At 40.9% G+C, this 12,130-nt stretch overlaps 1 protein-coding gene across 2 annotated transcripts; it reads right to left on the bottom strand.

Moving 5' to 3' along the window:
• Positions 1–1,922: 1,922 nt before the first annotated feature.
• Positions 1,923–9,233, bottom strand: lplb (lipoprotein lipase b). 2 transcript variants are annotated; one of them, XM_027018925.3, is made up of 10 exons: positions 9,085–9,233; positions 8,334–8,509; positions 7,849–8,028; positions 7,625–7,733; positions 7,077–7,310; positions 6,417–6,659; positions 6,187–6,307; positions 5,781–5,957; positions 5,241–5,348; positions 1,923–5,151 (listed from the first exon to the last, which is right to left on the bottom strand). In XM_027018925.3, the coding sequence occupies exons 1-10, from the start codon at positions 9,173–9,175 to the stop codon at positions 5,091–5,093; spliced, it is 1,500 nt and encodes a 499-aa protein (XP_026874726.2). In that variant the 5' UTR covers positions 9,176–9,233; the 3' UTR covers positions 1,923–5,090. The 2 variants fall into 2 exon arrangements, with proteins under 2 accessions (XP_026874726.2, XP_026874727.2); XM_027018926.3 differs by having other exon boundaries at positions 8,334–8,407.
• Between the last annotated feature and the right edge of the window lie 2,897 nt (positions 9,234–12,130).

The raw sequence follows: 12,130 nt of genomic DNA, 5'->3' as shown, positions 1-12,130 counted from the left end.
TGATGGCATAAGGAAATTTATGGTGATTACCTTAATAGGAAAGCAGGTGTAAATGTGGGCAGAGCCCCTAATCAATGCGTAAAGGGAGGCTAAAGATGGCTGTAGCTGATGTGGGTTATTAATGGGCATTTAGAGTTTTCATAATTCTGATAACATTTGTAAACATGTATTTCTTTGCTGTAAAATTATGTTGGATTTGTATTGGTCAGAATTTTATTTGGCTACGGAATAATCATCCCAGAGTTTGTCAGAGCTATTTAAACAGGAAAGAACACAAGTTGTTCTAAGGAAAAGGGTCTGAGCCCCCCGACACTGGACTGCTCACCAGTCACGCTTCTTTGGGATGAACAAGGCTGCTCGGTGAGACAGGCTCACACCACCCGTCATAAACGGTGTTCTAGAAGAACAAATTTAAGCAAAAACAAATTATGAATCAGTCACAAAGCCTTTTTTTTCTGTGTTAATAAACATATAACTAAATGTTCATTCTCTCTTGAGAAAAATGTCATGTTGATTTTTGCAGTTAGTTTACTCAGAACTTTTGTCTTATAATGTTAGTATTGTGGGAATTGTATAATGACTCCATTATTGATCACAAATTGTTGGCTACAAATTATTGGCTAAGGTCCTTCACAGTCAGGAATAATGAATGAATGAATAAATAATTAATAAATAATCTGAACGGCGAGTATTTCCATACGCCCCTTACTTTCATGCCCCTCAGTACACCAGCATGGAAGACCACGCGTGGCCCACAGGCATCCACACTTACATTGTAGTCGCACCACAACAGACGGCTCTCCGACAGCCTCATGGCACGGCGGGGCAGCTCATGGCAGGCGGCACGGTTCTCTGGCTACGCTGGCTGTGGTGAACGTTGGAACAATTACACTGAGTCACTGCTCCTGGACCATCAGAAAGCACGGGGAGCCCAATATCACCAATCCAGCAGATCAATGGGTGTAGAAGCCCGTGAATGTTAGTGTTGGATATGAGTGTTAGGCTTCTCAATATGAAGTGTAGCCACACTATTTTTAACCACACACACACACACACACACAATTCTGGCACACTGGTACAGTTTGCGGTGATTGTGAACTCAATCAAGCCCACGAAGCGTTCTGCAAGATATGTTAGATATGTTAGGAGACAAAAAACATGGACAGATACAGTGGTGAACCTGTCGCGTGGTCGGGTGTGTGTTGATCAGGCATGAAGAAATGTGGGAACCCAAACCCAAAGAAATGTGAGAACCCCCAGCAGAATTCCAATTGCAAGATGGAGTTTTTTATTTCAGTAGTGTTAAACATTATACAAAACAGGTGCAAAAGTTTCTGTGGAAGTAGTTCAAAAGATCTGGCTAGGCATTGTCTCCTGCTGGTTTTCTCCACCAGCTTCAGTCAGCGAGAGTCCTTCCAGCCTAACTGGTTATACCCTTAGGCTCCTCCCTATAACTAATTGGAGTATACCACTCTAGGGTATGGGTAACAGACAATAGCATTTACTGTACTGTGGTACTATACAATAACAGTAATAGTTATATAACATCTCAGGTTTAGTTATGTCTATTATGTATTCTATTGCCAGCATAGACATGACCAGTTACTTGACATTATAACTCTCTGTTGTTACTGACTCACTCTGAATTCTCCCTCAGCCAGGTAGGCCATCGGTCCTCATCTCCAGAAGAGTTTCTCCCTCAAAGGTTGCATCTCACTCTATATGAATCCCCACAGGTACGTGCATTAGACTTTATGACACTGGTGAGTTGTAAGGATTGGTGCTAAGGGGAACTTTACCTCAACACAGAACCCTTTAGAAGTTTCTATGTTTCTGCATAAATTTCACCTAAAACTTCATCAGGTCATCACATAAATCCTAAAAGTAATGTAGAAAACCAAATCAAACAAATGAGACAAAAATATTAGGCTGTCATTTATTCATTGAGGAAAATGATCCAATATTACATACTTTCTGTTAGTGGCAAAAGTATATGAAACTTTAGGATTAGCAGATCATTTGAAGATGAAATTTGAGTCAGGTGTTGTCAATCAATGATATGAAGATCAGGTGTGAGTGGGCACCCTGTTTTATTTAAAGGACAGGGAGCTAACAAAATCTGATCTCTACAACACATGTTTGTGGAAGTGCATCATGGCACAAACAGAGATCACAAACCTTCAAGCACCACTGTATTACGCAATACTTCAAGCTATTATTGCTATTGTATACAAGAGTAACAGAATCCTGTGGTAGTTACCAATGTTGATCTTGTTCATAGCCACTGCATTTTACCTCGGTTGTGGATGGTTGACAATTGTTAGTCACAATGTAATGATAAGCACTTTGAACTAGTAGTATGCGTTAAATGTTGAGCACAGATTATTAATTATACACATCCAGTCACTATTTATAATCACATATGATTTACTGACTCTTTGTGTACTTAAGGTCTGTCATCTTATGTTCAGATCACTTCCTTTGGCTGTGATGCCTTGTATGCATACAGCTAGAAGAGAAGGTCTGTACCAGAGCTGCAGAACACCTTAGGATACTCTCTCCACACTGGGAATCAAATTGAATAGCTGGGTTGAGAGTTGTGTGGCTGACGTAGTGTGGCTGCAGTCGGGTTATCTGGATTAGCGGGATTAGCTGGATTAGCGGGGTTAGCTGGACTATGCTTTAGCTGGTAGGGCCCTCTTTGGGCTCAGTCCTCACAAATGACTACTGCTTAGTTCTCTTTTTTTCTTGCTCCTATCTTTTTAATGACGTATACTTTAACTCTCAATTTATAATAATCCAAGTCCACTTTGAGAATGATTGCGTACGCCTACTGATTCAGTCTGATGACAGTCACTTGCTAAATACCATTGCTAGTAATTACTAAACTGCACATAAAATAAATGTTTTTGAATGAAATACAAACAAAACAATTACAACGTGACCAGTAAAGTGCCAGTTTAGTATACACTTCTGTTTTGTTCTTACTCTCCTGTGTTTTTAGTATACTTTAATCTTTTGTCACCTCTCTTTTTCCATTACTATCGCCTTTAAAAATCAAACTCTTTGTGAAACGTTATACTGGTGTGCCAAATGTATGTTTTCAAGGAACAATGCACACATACATGAATTGCTCCACAAACTTCCCTTCATCTTGTGCCGTGTCTATTGCATTCATTCTTGCCAAATTTGGACCCAGTGGGTTTGCTTCTTTTGCAGAGATCAGCCCAAATGCTCTATTTTTGATTTGATTCATAACCAAATAAAGAAGAGAATGTTTTCTACTTCCTTTTCGCTTTCCTTCCGTTGTCCTTTAGCTTCAGATTTTTCAGCAAAACCCGAATGTAATTACACACAGCACGAGATGCCAAAGCCATTCGATTTCATGCAGCGTCCAGCCCACTCACGTCATTCTTAATAAACCTCTAAGAAACCACCATCTCAGAAATGTGTCCGATGTCAATACCTGGAAAGGCAGGTACACACACACACACACACACGTTATATAAATTATATAATAAATAATAAATCAAATACAAAATAGTCCAAATTAAAAAAAATTGTGTTTTATACACACGTGTTTGTAGATGTGTGTTGATCTGGTCTATTAGATCACAGCATTTTTTGCTTCACTTGCTGCAGGGGATGCTGTTATTGGCTGAGTCATATTGGGCCAGCAGTACAATGTCCAGTAATGTTTAAATATTTGCTCACTAAACTTGTTCACCTACAGAAAACCCAGTTAAAGATTGTCCACAGAAGCCATGCACAGAAATGGGCAGGGGGGTCACTGGGGCTTCTCCCTGATGGTGGTAACGAGCAGGAACTTTGCATTTCTATTTTACTTCTGTCATCGTCACTCACGGTGCTGTTTCTATAGAATAACGTTTTCACATTCTGCTGGGTTATATTTAGTCACATCACAAAGCTTGGAATACAGAAATTGAGAAGTAGACGTTCTTTAAATAAAACATTTTAAATGTATTGAAATACACTGTACATTTGCAGAAACGTGTTATTGAATATTATTATTCGTCAAGCTTTATATACAATTTAGATGAGCATAGAGTAAATGTATGTTAAATACATATCCAGCATTTTCCTTTAACAAAGTCATCACTAATGGTCACAGTTTTTAAAAAAAATTGCAGTAGCCTATGAATGTATTAAACAGTTTGAAAAAGGCTTCAGAAAGTTTAACTTTTTTAAAAACAAGATGGATACTCTCAAAGTGACCTGTGCTAAAACCCATTAACAGTACAAGCTATTGTAAGTACAAACGTCTTGTCTTGGCCTTGTTAATGCATGCAAGGACAAAGTTAAAAGTGCTTTACCTAATGATCCTAGAACTTCCAAGTATTTAACACATACTCAAAAATATACATCGAGGTCATTTGGACTACAAAAATACATTACACAATATAGATTACACACTCACACACACACACTCACAACTGATTTCATGCATGTCTTAAGTGGAAAATACAACAGCATTCTAGAAATTGCTGTAATTTGACATAAATTGTTAAATTGTTAAATGTTAAATGTAAAATTCTTGGCATCTTAGTGTAAACTATTAAGCAGAGGTAGTTGGAATTTAATTATGGCAAACCAAGTTATATATCACACTAACAGGATAAAAAGAGAAAATTTCAGTTGTGTATTAATGTACGTATAATGCATTTGTCATAAGTAAATTTGATAGTATGTTTTCTGATGTTTGATGTTTAAATAATATTTAAAATCTGCAGTGTAACATTGATAAATATTTAGCACAGTACATACTATATCAGACCTGAATTTCACACTATTTCTAAATGTCATACATATAATCCTAATAAAGCACATCAAGAATTAATCTGTTTCTAATTCCACATTCATAATCAACAGACTCATCTTCAGAAATGTGATTTCTGAGACACCTGCGAGATCATATCTCTGAAATTGCTAAGGCATTTCATTTTACTGCAAATACATTTGCATTAATAGTTTTCCAAAGCCTTCATATACTTTCAGGGAGTCATGATCGTCTGTGTAGCTGGCTCCACCCTTCACTCTTTAGACTTTTCTTCACTCTCTAGGCTCTCCCTTCACACCTGCTGTTTCATATCTTCCTTGAAATAGCTGCCATGCATTTTAAGCCTATGCCGCCTAAAGATGAAGAGAGAACATTAAGCAAAAAATGTTTTTTTACCTAAACTGTCTGGCTCATTCCGGATTTAAACAGTCTATGGACTTACTTTGCTTCTCTCCTGCTGTGGGGGTTCTCATCAGACTTCACAAAGATCACAGAGTCGCCACCCTGAGTGAGGACTCCAAAGTCCTCATGTTTTGGTCGGAACATCAACCTGGAATTTAAAACCCAAAACCCTAAACATATGGCAACGCAGGGTGCAGCAGGTTCTTTAGATTATTATTATTGTACGTGTCAAGAGCTGAAACATGGCACCATGACTGCAGGGAGTAGCTTCCCAAAAAGTGGCTTAAGTCTACTAGATGACTAGCTTCCCAAACATGGCTTAAGACTACTAGATGACTAGCTTCCCAAAAAGTGGCTTAAGTCTACTAGATGACTAGCTTCCCAAACATGGCTTAAGTCTACTAGATGACTAGCTTCCCAAAAAGTGGCTTAAGTCTTCTGTTTGGCTGCTTGGCTTAAATCTGCTATACGAAAACATGGCTCAAGTCCACATTATTTCTTCCCTTGAAATATCATTGCTGATAAGAAGAAATGCGCAGAGTAAAGAGGTAAAAAAAATCTAGCTGAATTCAAAACTCACTTGGCTTGCGTCTCTCCAGACTTAACCCTCATCCTGCGGATCCTGAACTGGCCGGTACTGAAGAAGCCGGAGAGGAAGGAGTCCTTCTCCCACTGCACGCTGAGCATGAGGAGCTCCCCTATGTCCGTGTCACATGTCACCAGGAAAGAGACGGTCGTGTTGGTGATCATCCTGGACCTGCAGGAAAACAGGGAGTCACAGGGAAGTGGTTAGTTGGGAAATACCCAGAATCCCCCTTACAGAGAACTGGGCACTGGGTTGAATCACGTGCAGGGCAGAGACTGGTGATTCAGTAATGGATAACGCTCCTTGGTGTCGTGTCATTGTTCATGGTATTGCTTAATTGAAAATTTGAGTAGGGGTTACTGTTGGGAGCAAAGTGTAAGGGGGAAAAAAAGGCACTCACACAACTACAGGGATATTATCTCTCTCATCACGAATTCCAAAGAGAGATATTTTCAAGGGCTGGCTCTCTAGGGTCATATCTTTCTGGCTGAAGAGATGCACTTTAATCTGGTAATGGAAAACTGGAGGCAGAGGGACAGACGTGGTGTCACAACTGTGCTAGATGTTAGACAATTGTCTGGTTTATTCACTTCCTTTTAAAGCACATGGTCGAACCTTGCAAGGACTCACCTTTGTATGGCATGACATCACGCGTTTTGAGGTACATGCGAGCACTGCGGGTTGAGCGGACCTTGCTGACGTTGTAGCCCAGCCTGGTGCAGCGGTTCTTACGACAGCTCAGGCACAGACCCTTGGAGAAGGCTTCTTTGGAGCTGCAGCGGTAAGCCAGACTCTGCCGGTCCCAGTTCACCAGCGAGTCGATGAACAGGTGCACTGAGCGCTCATGGGAGCACTTCACAAGCTGGTCCACATCTGCGGAGGATGGGGTCAAAGGCATGCCATGTCAGAGCACGCTATGTCAGACTACCTTAAACCTATAATCTTTGAAATTCCAAAAAAATCTTTCTATTTCATGGCAAATAGCCAGCAACTGCCAGCCCTACCCCTGGAGATGTATCCTGCACACTTTAACCCCAACCCTCATCAAATACACCTGGCTCTAATCGCCATATCTTTTTTCATATAGTTGGTTAAGATTCAATCTAATGTCCACAGGATGTCGTTTTGACCTACATTGCTCCTGTTACACAGAGAGACAATCAGCAGCATTGTGACAGAATAAAGCTTCGGTTTGCACTGTCAGTTTAAACTGTCACTAAACAATCTCCGTGCTCATCAAACATGACCGCTGGGTACCAACATTGTCAGTGTGTGAGCCGAAGCACATACTGTACAGGCCGTAGGTAGTGATCATCCTCATGGCGTTCTGCAGGCTGCAGCCAGGCTGGAAGGTGCCCCCATTGGGGTAGATGTCCACGTGGCCCACGGGCCTCTGGATACCAATACTTAGGTCTGGCGTGCCTCTGGTGTTTGTGTGTAGGACATCCACAAATTCAGCGTCATCATCGGACAGCCGCTTCAGCCTATCGGCATGTTCGAAGGTCGGCCCGGCTGGGTCGAGACCTTCAGTTGAACCGTGGTGGAAAGTGTGATAAAAGACTTAATTAAGAACAAGAAATAGCAAACCACAAATAGCAGGTTTGTGTTTTTGTTTTGTTCTTTTCAAAACAGTTAGTGTGACACTGTTATAAAGTGACTAAAGTAACAGTGATGTTGAATATTTTTAGGTAGATGCTATTCTTTAGTCTTTTTGGCAGAGCCAAACCTGAGTGTCAAAATTCCTAAAACAAACTCAGTCAAGCAGCCAATAAAATTTTTACACAGAAAGTGGTGGACCGGTGGAGTGTGAGCTACAACTTAAGTTAACTGGATCTAACCTGTGATTCTGTTGACTTTGTTATTGGTGAGGTTCCCTGCAATTCCTGCCACATGTGCACCAAGACTGTAACCCAAGATGTGCAACTTCTCAAGGGGATAGCCTAGACTCTTCACACCAGAACAAGCCAAAGTCCAAAGCCAAACAAAACACAAGAATAATGAGACCTTTTCCCCCCCAAGTCCTGCTGTCAATGTGGAAACGAATGGCCTCTTAGTTACTCACCTCCAACCAGTTGATGAACTTGGCCACATCCATCCCCACCAGTCTGGTGTTCTCGGCAGAGGTGGGATAGTGATGGCTGGCCCTCTCCAGCCAGTCCACCACAATGACATTGGCATCGGGCTCACGCTCCAACAGTGCAGACACCAGCTTGGAAACCCAGCTCTCAAACAGTCCTGCAACCTGCAAGAGGTAACCGTGTCCACGTGTACCTTCGTCATGCACATGAGGTTTACCCGTCATACAGCAACCTCTCTAATATTGCTACCGAGTAGTCAGCAGTTGTCATTTTGGTTGAAAAGCCAGAATGTAAACCATTAACTCAGTTTAGGGTAGTAAGCCATTCCCAATGTTCTTTGGGAAGGCATTCCATCTATTAGAATTATTTTTTTTTTTTACACACTATACTTTATTTTTATTCCCTCCATATAGCGTAGTCTGTGACCAGGGTCCCCCGTCCAGAGAGCAGGTGCCTGGGTGGAACTCACCGACCACCCGTGGATGACCAGGAAGGTCTGAGCATCAGTCTTGAAGTTGCAGGCAGAGATGCTCTCTCTTCTTCCTGGGACAAGGTAGCACATGTCCTCATCCGGGAACTCTTCTGATCGCACTGAAAACTTGGACTCGATGTGACTGTGGTTCTCAATCCAGCGAGTGATACTTCCTGATAATTAAATATTATTTAAAAAGTCACACCTGATCTTGATTATAGAGAAATGTGAGTGACTGTATCACAATGCCATGACCAAACTGATCCACCACCAGACTGATCCACCATTTAGTACACCACCTAAATATTAAGTGAACCTAATAACACTTGGTCTAATATTACTGAGTTTTTGTGGTCAATGGAAAACATTAATTGGGGCACACTTTGGGGCAGATGTCAATGTTTAGTTGAAAAAAATCTAGTAGATTTGGTAAAATAATGGCAAATATCCAAAAGACTCCTACAGTGAATGTTACTTTTCTTGATTTAATTATAAACTCGCACTGCTTCTATTAAAACTACAGAAACTCGTGTAGAGTCTTGATAACCTTTGGTTTATATTTCAAAGTGGCATTTCCATTTTTAAATACCTACACAAAGATAATGATGACCAAATTTGAACCAGGAGTTAGCTCATAACTATCCTGGGGACATCTGTTTATAACAGATAAAACTATTATTTTGAAAAACCACCGGTTTTAATTCTGTCTTTGGGATATGCACAATTTAAGTAAGAATGAAAAACTTACTTGCAAAGGGTGTTTCAGTAGAATTAATGTGAGGATCGCACGAAATGAGAGAAAATCCAAAGACCAGCAACAAGACACTTTCTTTTCCCATAGTATCAGTGTGCAAATATTTTAATGTAACATGCGATCTAAAGAATCAGCGAAACCGCAAACAGATTAAATATTATCCTAACAGTTTAGGAACCTGCTGAGTCTTTTATACTACACCGGATCTTTTACGCTACACCAACCTCTCCGTTTTGATTGGTCCTAGTGAGTTTTGGGCGTGGCTAAGCAGCTCGCAGAAGAAAGAGCATCAACAAATCAAGCGCTCCAAATTTCAGCTAACCCTGCTGTCAGGGTTAAAAAGGCTAAAAGCTAAAAAGGTTCCTCTGAAATTCTTTTTTTTTTTTTTAGTTTATAACCTGTAATAGTTATGAAACTCGACCGATCAAGAAAAAAACCCTCTGAACTAATCATTATTTGCCAGATTTCCTCAAAAACTATGAATAGCTAATTGCGTTTACGGTTTCCTCTGAAATAAGTTTAAAATTTGTTTCGGTTAACATAGTCTATTTGGACTGTCCTATTAGGGACTGTTTTTAAAATTATTTGACGTTACATTGACAGTTTGTATTTCTGTGTTTCACATTCCTAGGTGCTGTTCTTTGGCTAAACTGCGTCTGATCAAACAGTTTTGCTCGTCATCTTCATCGTTATTCTGACGTGCAGAATGCGTCAGAGTGCGTTTCAGTAATCGACTTTATAATAAATGGTTAATGATATTCTAATTAACCAAACACTGTGTCTGTGTGTGTTTTGTAGACATTCAAGATATGACAGAATGTCAGCAACACAGAATTTAAAGATTAAATCAGATTTGCATTAACCATAATGACTATTTAAAACTATTTAAAATAAATGTTTTTTTACAAGTTAAATATATACTTGACATTTTGAAAGAAAACCTTTCAACTCACGGTGCCCACCAGTCTGGGTATGGCCTCAGTCACCAGGGAGACCAGTATGGACCTGCTGTGTTGGGGATGCTTGGTGGAGTAGTGGGGTAAAATGCCTATGGAAATAAGGCCAGTGGGCGTGGGTACGGCCTTAGTCACTGGAGAGGCTTGTGGATGTTAGCAGTTACGAAGTGATTGGCTGCATGAAGGCAGTGTAGGGGGTAAATAGAGGGAGGGTAATTCAGTGTGTGTTGATGTACAGAGGGAGGGTAATTCAGTGTGTGTTGATGTATAGAGGGAGGGTAATTCAGTGTGTATTGATGTATAGAGGGAGGGTAATTCAGTGTGTGTTGATGTACAGTGGGAGGGTAATTCAGTGTGTGTTGATGTATAGAGGGAGGGTAATTCAGTGTGTTGATGTATAGAGGGAGGGTAATTCAGTGTGTTGATGTATAGAGGGAGGGTAATACAGTGTGTGTTGATGTACAGAGGGAGGGTAATTCAGTGTGTGTGGATGTACAGAGGGAGGGTAATTCAGTGTGTGTTGATGTATAGAGGGAGAGTAATTCAGTGTGTGTTGATGTATAGAGGGAGGATAATACAGTGTATGTTGATGTATGGAGGGAGGGTAATTCAGTGTGTGTTGATGTATAGAGAGAGGGTAATTCAGTGTGTGTTGATGTATGGAGGGAGGGTAATTCAGTGTGTGTTGATGTATGGAGGGAGGGTAATTCAGTGTGTGTTGATGTATAGAGAGAGGGTAATTCAGTGTGTGTTGATGTATGGAGGGAGGGTAATTCAGTGTGTGTTGATGTATGGAGGGAGGGTAATTCAGTGTGTGTTGATGTATGGAGGGAGGGTAATTCAGTGTGTGTTGATGTATAGAGAGAGGGTAATTCAGTGTGTGTTGATGTATAGAGGGAGGATAATACAGTGTGTGTTGATGTATGGAGGGAGGGTAATTCAGTGTGTGTTGATGTATGGAGGGAGGGTAATTCAGTGTGTTTTGATGTATGGAGGGAGGGTAATTCAGTGTGTGTTGATGTATGGAGGGAGGGTAATTCAGTGTGTGTTGATGTATAGAGAGAGGGTAATTCAGTGTGTGTTGATGTATGGAGGGAGGGTAATTCAGTGTGTGTTGATGTATGGAGGGAGGGTAATTCAGTGTGTGTTGATGTATGGAGGGAGGGTAATTCAGTGTGTGTTGATGTATAGAGAGAGGATAATACAGTGTGTGTTGATGTATGGAGGGAGGGTAATTCAGTGTGTTTTGATGTATGGAGGGAGGGTAATTCAGTGTGTGTTGATGTATGGAGGGAGGGTAATTCAGTGTGTGTTGATGTATAGAGAGAGGGTAATTCAGTGTGTGTTGATGTATGGAGGGAGGGTAATTCAGTGTGTGTTGATGTATGGAGGGAGGGTAATTCAGTGTGTGTTGATGTATGGAGGGAGGGTAATTCAGTGTGTGTTGATGTATGGAGGGAGGGTAATTCAGTGTGTGTTGATGTATGGAGGGAGGGTAATTCAGTGTGTGTTGATGTATGGAGGGAGGGTAATTCAGTGTGTGTTGATGTATAGAGAGAGGGTAATTCAGTGTGTGTTGATGTATGGAGGGAGGGTAATTCAGTGTGTTGATGTATGGAGGGAGGGTAATTCAGTGTGTGTTGATGTATGGAGGGAGGGTAATTCAGTGTGTGTTGATGTATGGAGGGAGGGTAATTCAGTGTGTGTTGATGTATAGAGAGAGGATAATACAGTGTGTGTTGATGTATGGAGGGAGGGTAATTCAGTGTGTGTTGATGTATGGAGAGAGGGTAATTCAGTGTGTGTTGATGTATGGAGGGAGGGTAATTCAGTGTGTGTTGATGTATGGAGGGAGGGTAATTCAGTGTGTGTTGATGTATAGAGAGAGGGTAATTCAGTGTGTGTTGATGTAGTGGCCATGTGGAACTGGTGGTTCTGAGCTCATATTAACAGTCAGTGGGACTGAGTATGGCTGTAGGCATCAGGGAGACCAATGCGGGTTTACATCTAAAGAGGCTTTGAATGTGACTGGTTTAAAAGTGGGCTTGGGGTGTATGTGGGAGCAACAAAGGAGCAGGTTCAGA

This window comes from Electrophorus electricus, chromosome 11 (genome assembly GCF_041902795.1).
Source record: "Electrophorus electricus isolate QZ-2024a chromosome 11, ASM4190279v1, whole genome shotgun sequence".
Classification (NCBI taxonomy): domain Eukaryota; kingdom Metazoa; phylum Chordata; class Actinopteri; order Gymnotiformes; family Gymnotidae; genus Electrophorus; species Electrophorus electricus.
The sequence above is the reverse complement of the archived record's forward strand: the minus strand, read 5'-3'. Positions and strand labels throughout refer to the sequence as shown.

Excerpts from the sequence above, each read along its gene's own strand:
- lplb (XM_027018925.3), bottom strand. The coding sequence starts at position 9,175 with ATGGGAAAAGAAAGTGTCTTGTTGCTGGTCTTTGGATTTTCTCTCATT. Across the intron at positions 8,029-8,333 it reads TGGTCATCCACGGGTGGTCG|GTTGCAGGACTGTTTGAGAG; the intron begins GTGAGTTCCACC and ends TACCTCTTGCAG. Across the intron at positions 6,660-7,076 it reads CACTACCTACGGCCTGTACA|ATGTGGACCAGCTTGTGAAG; the intron begins GTATGTGCTTCG and ends CATCCTCCGCAG.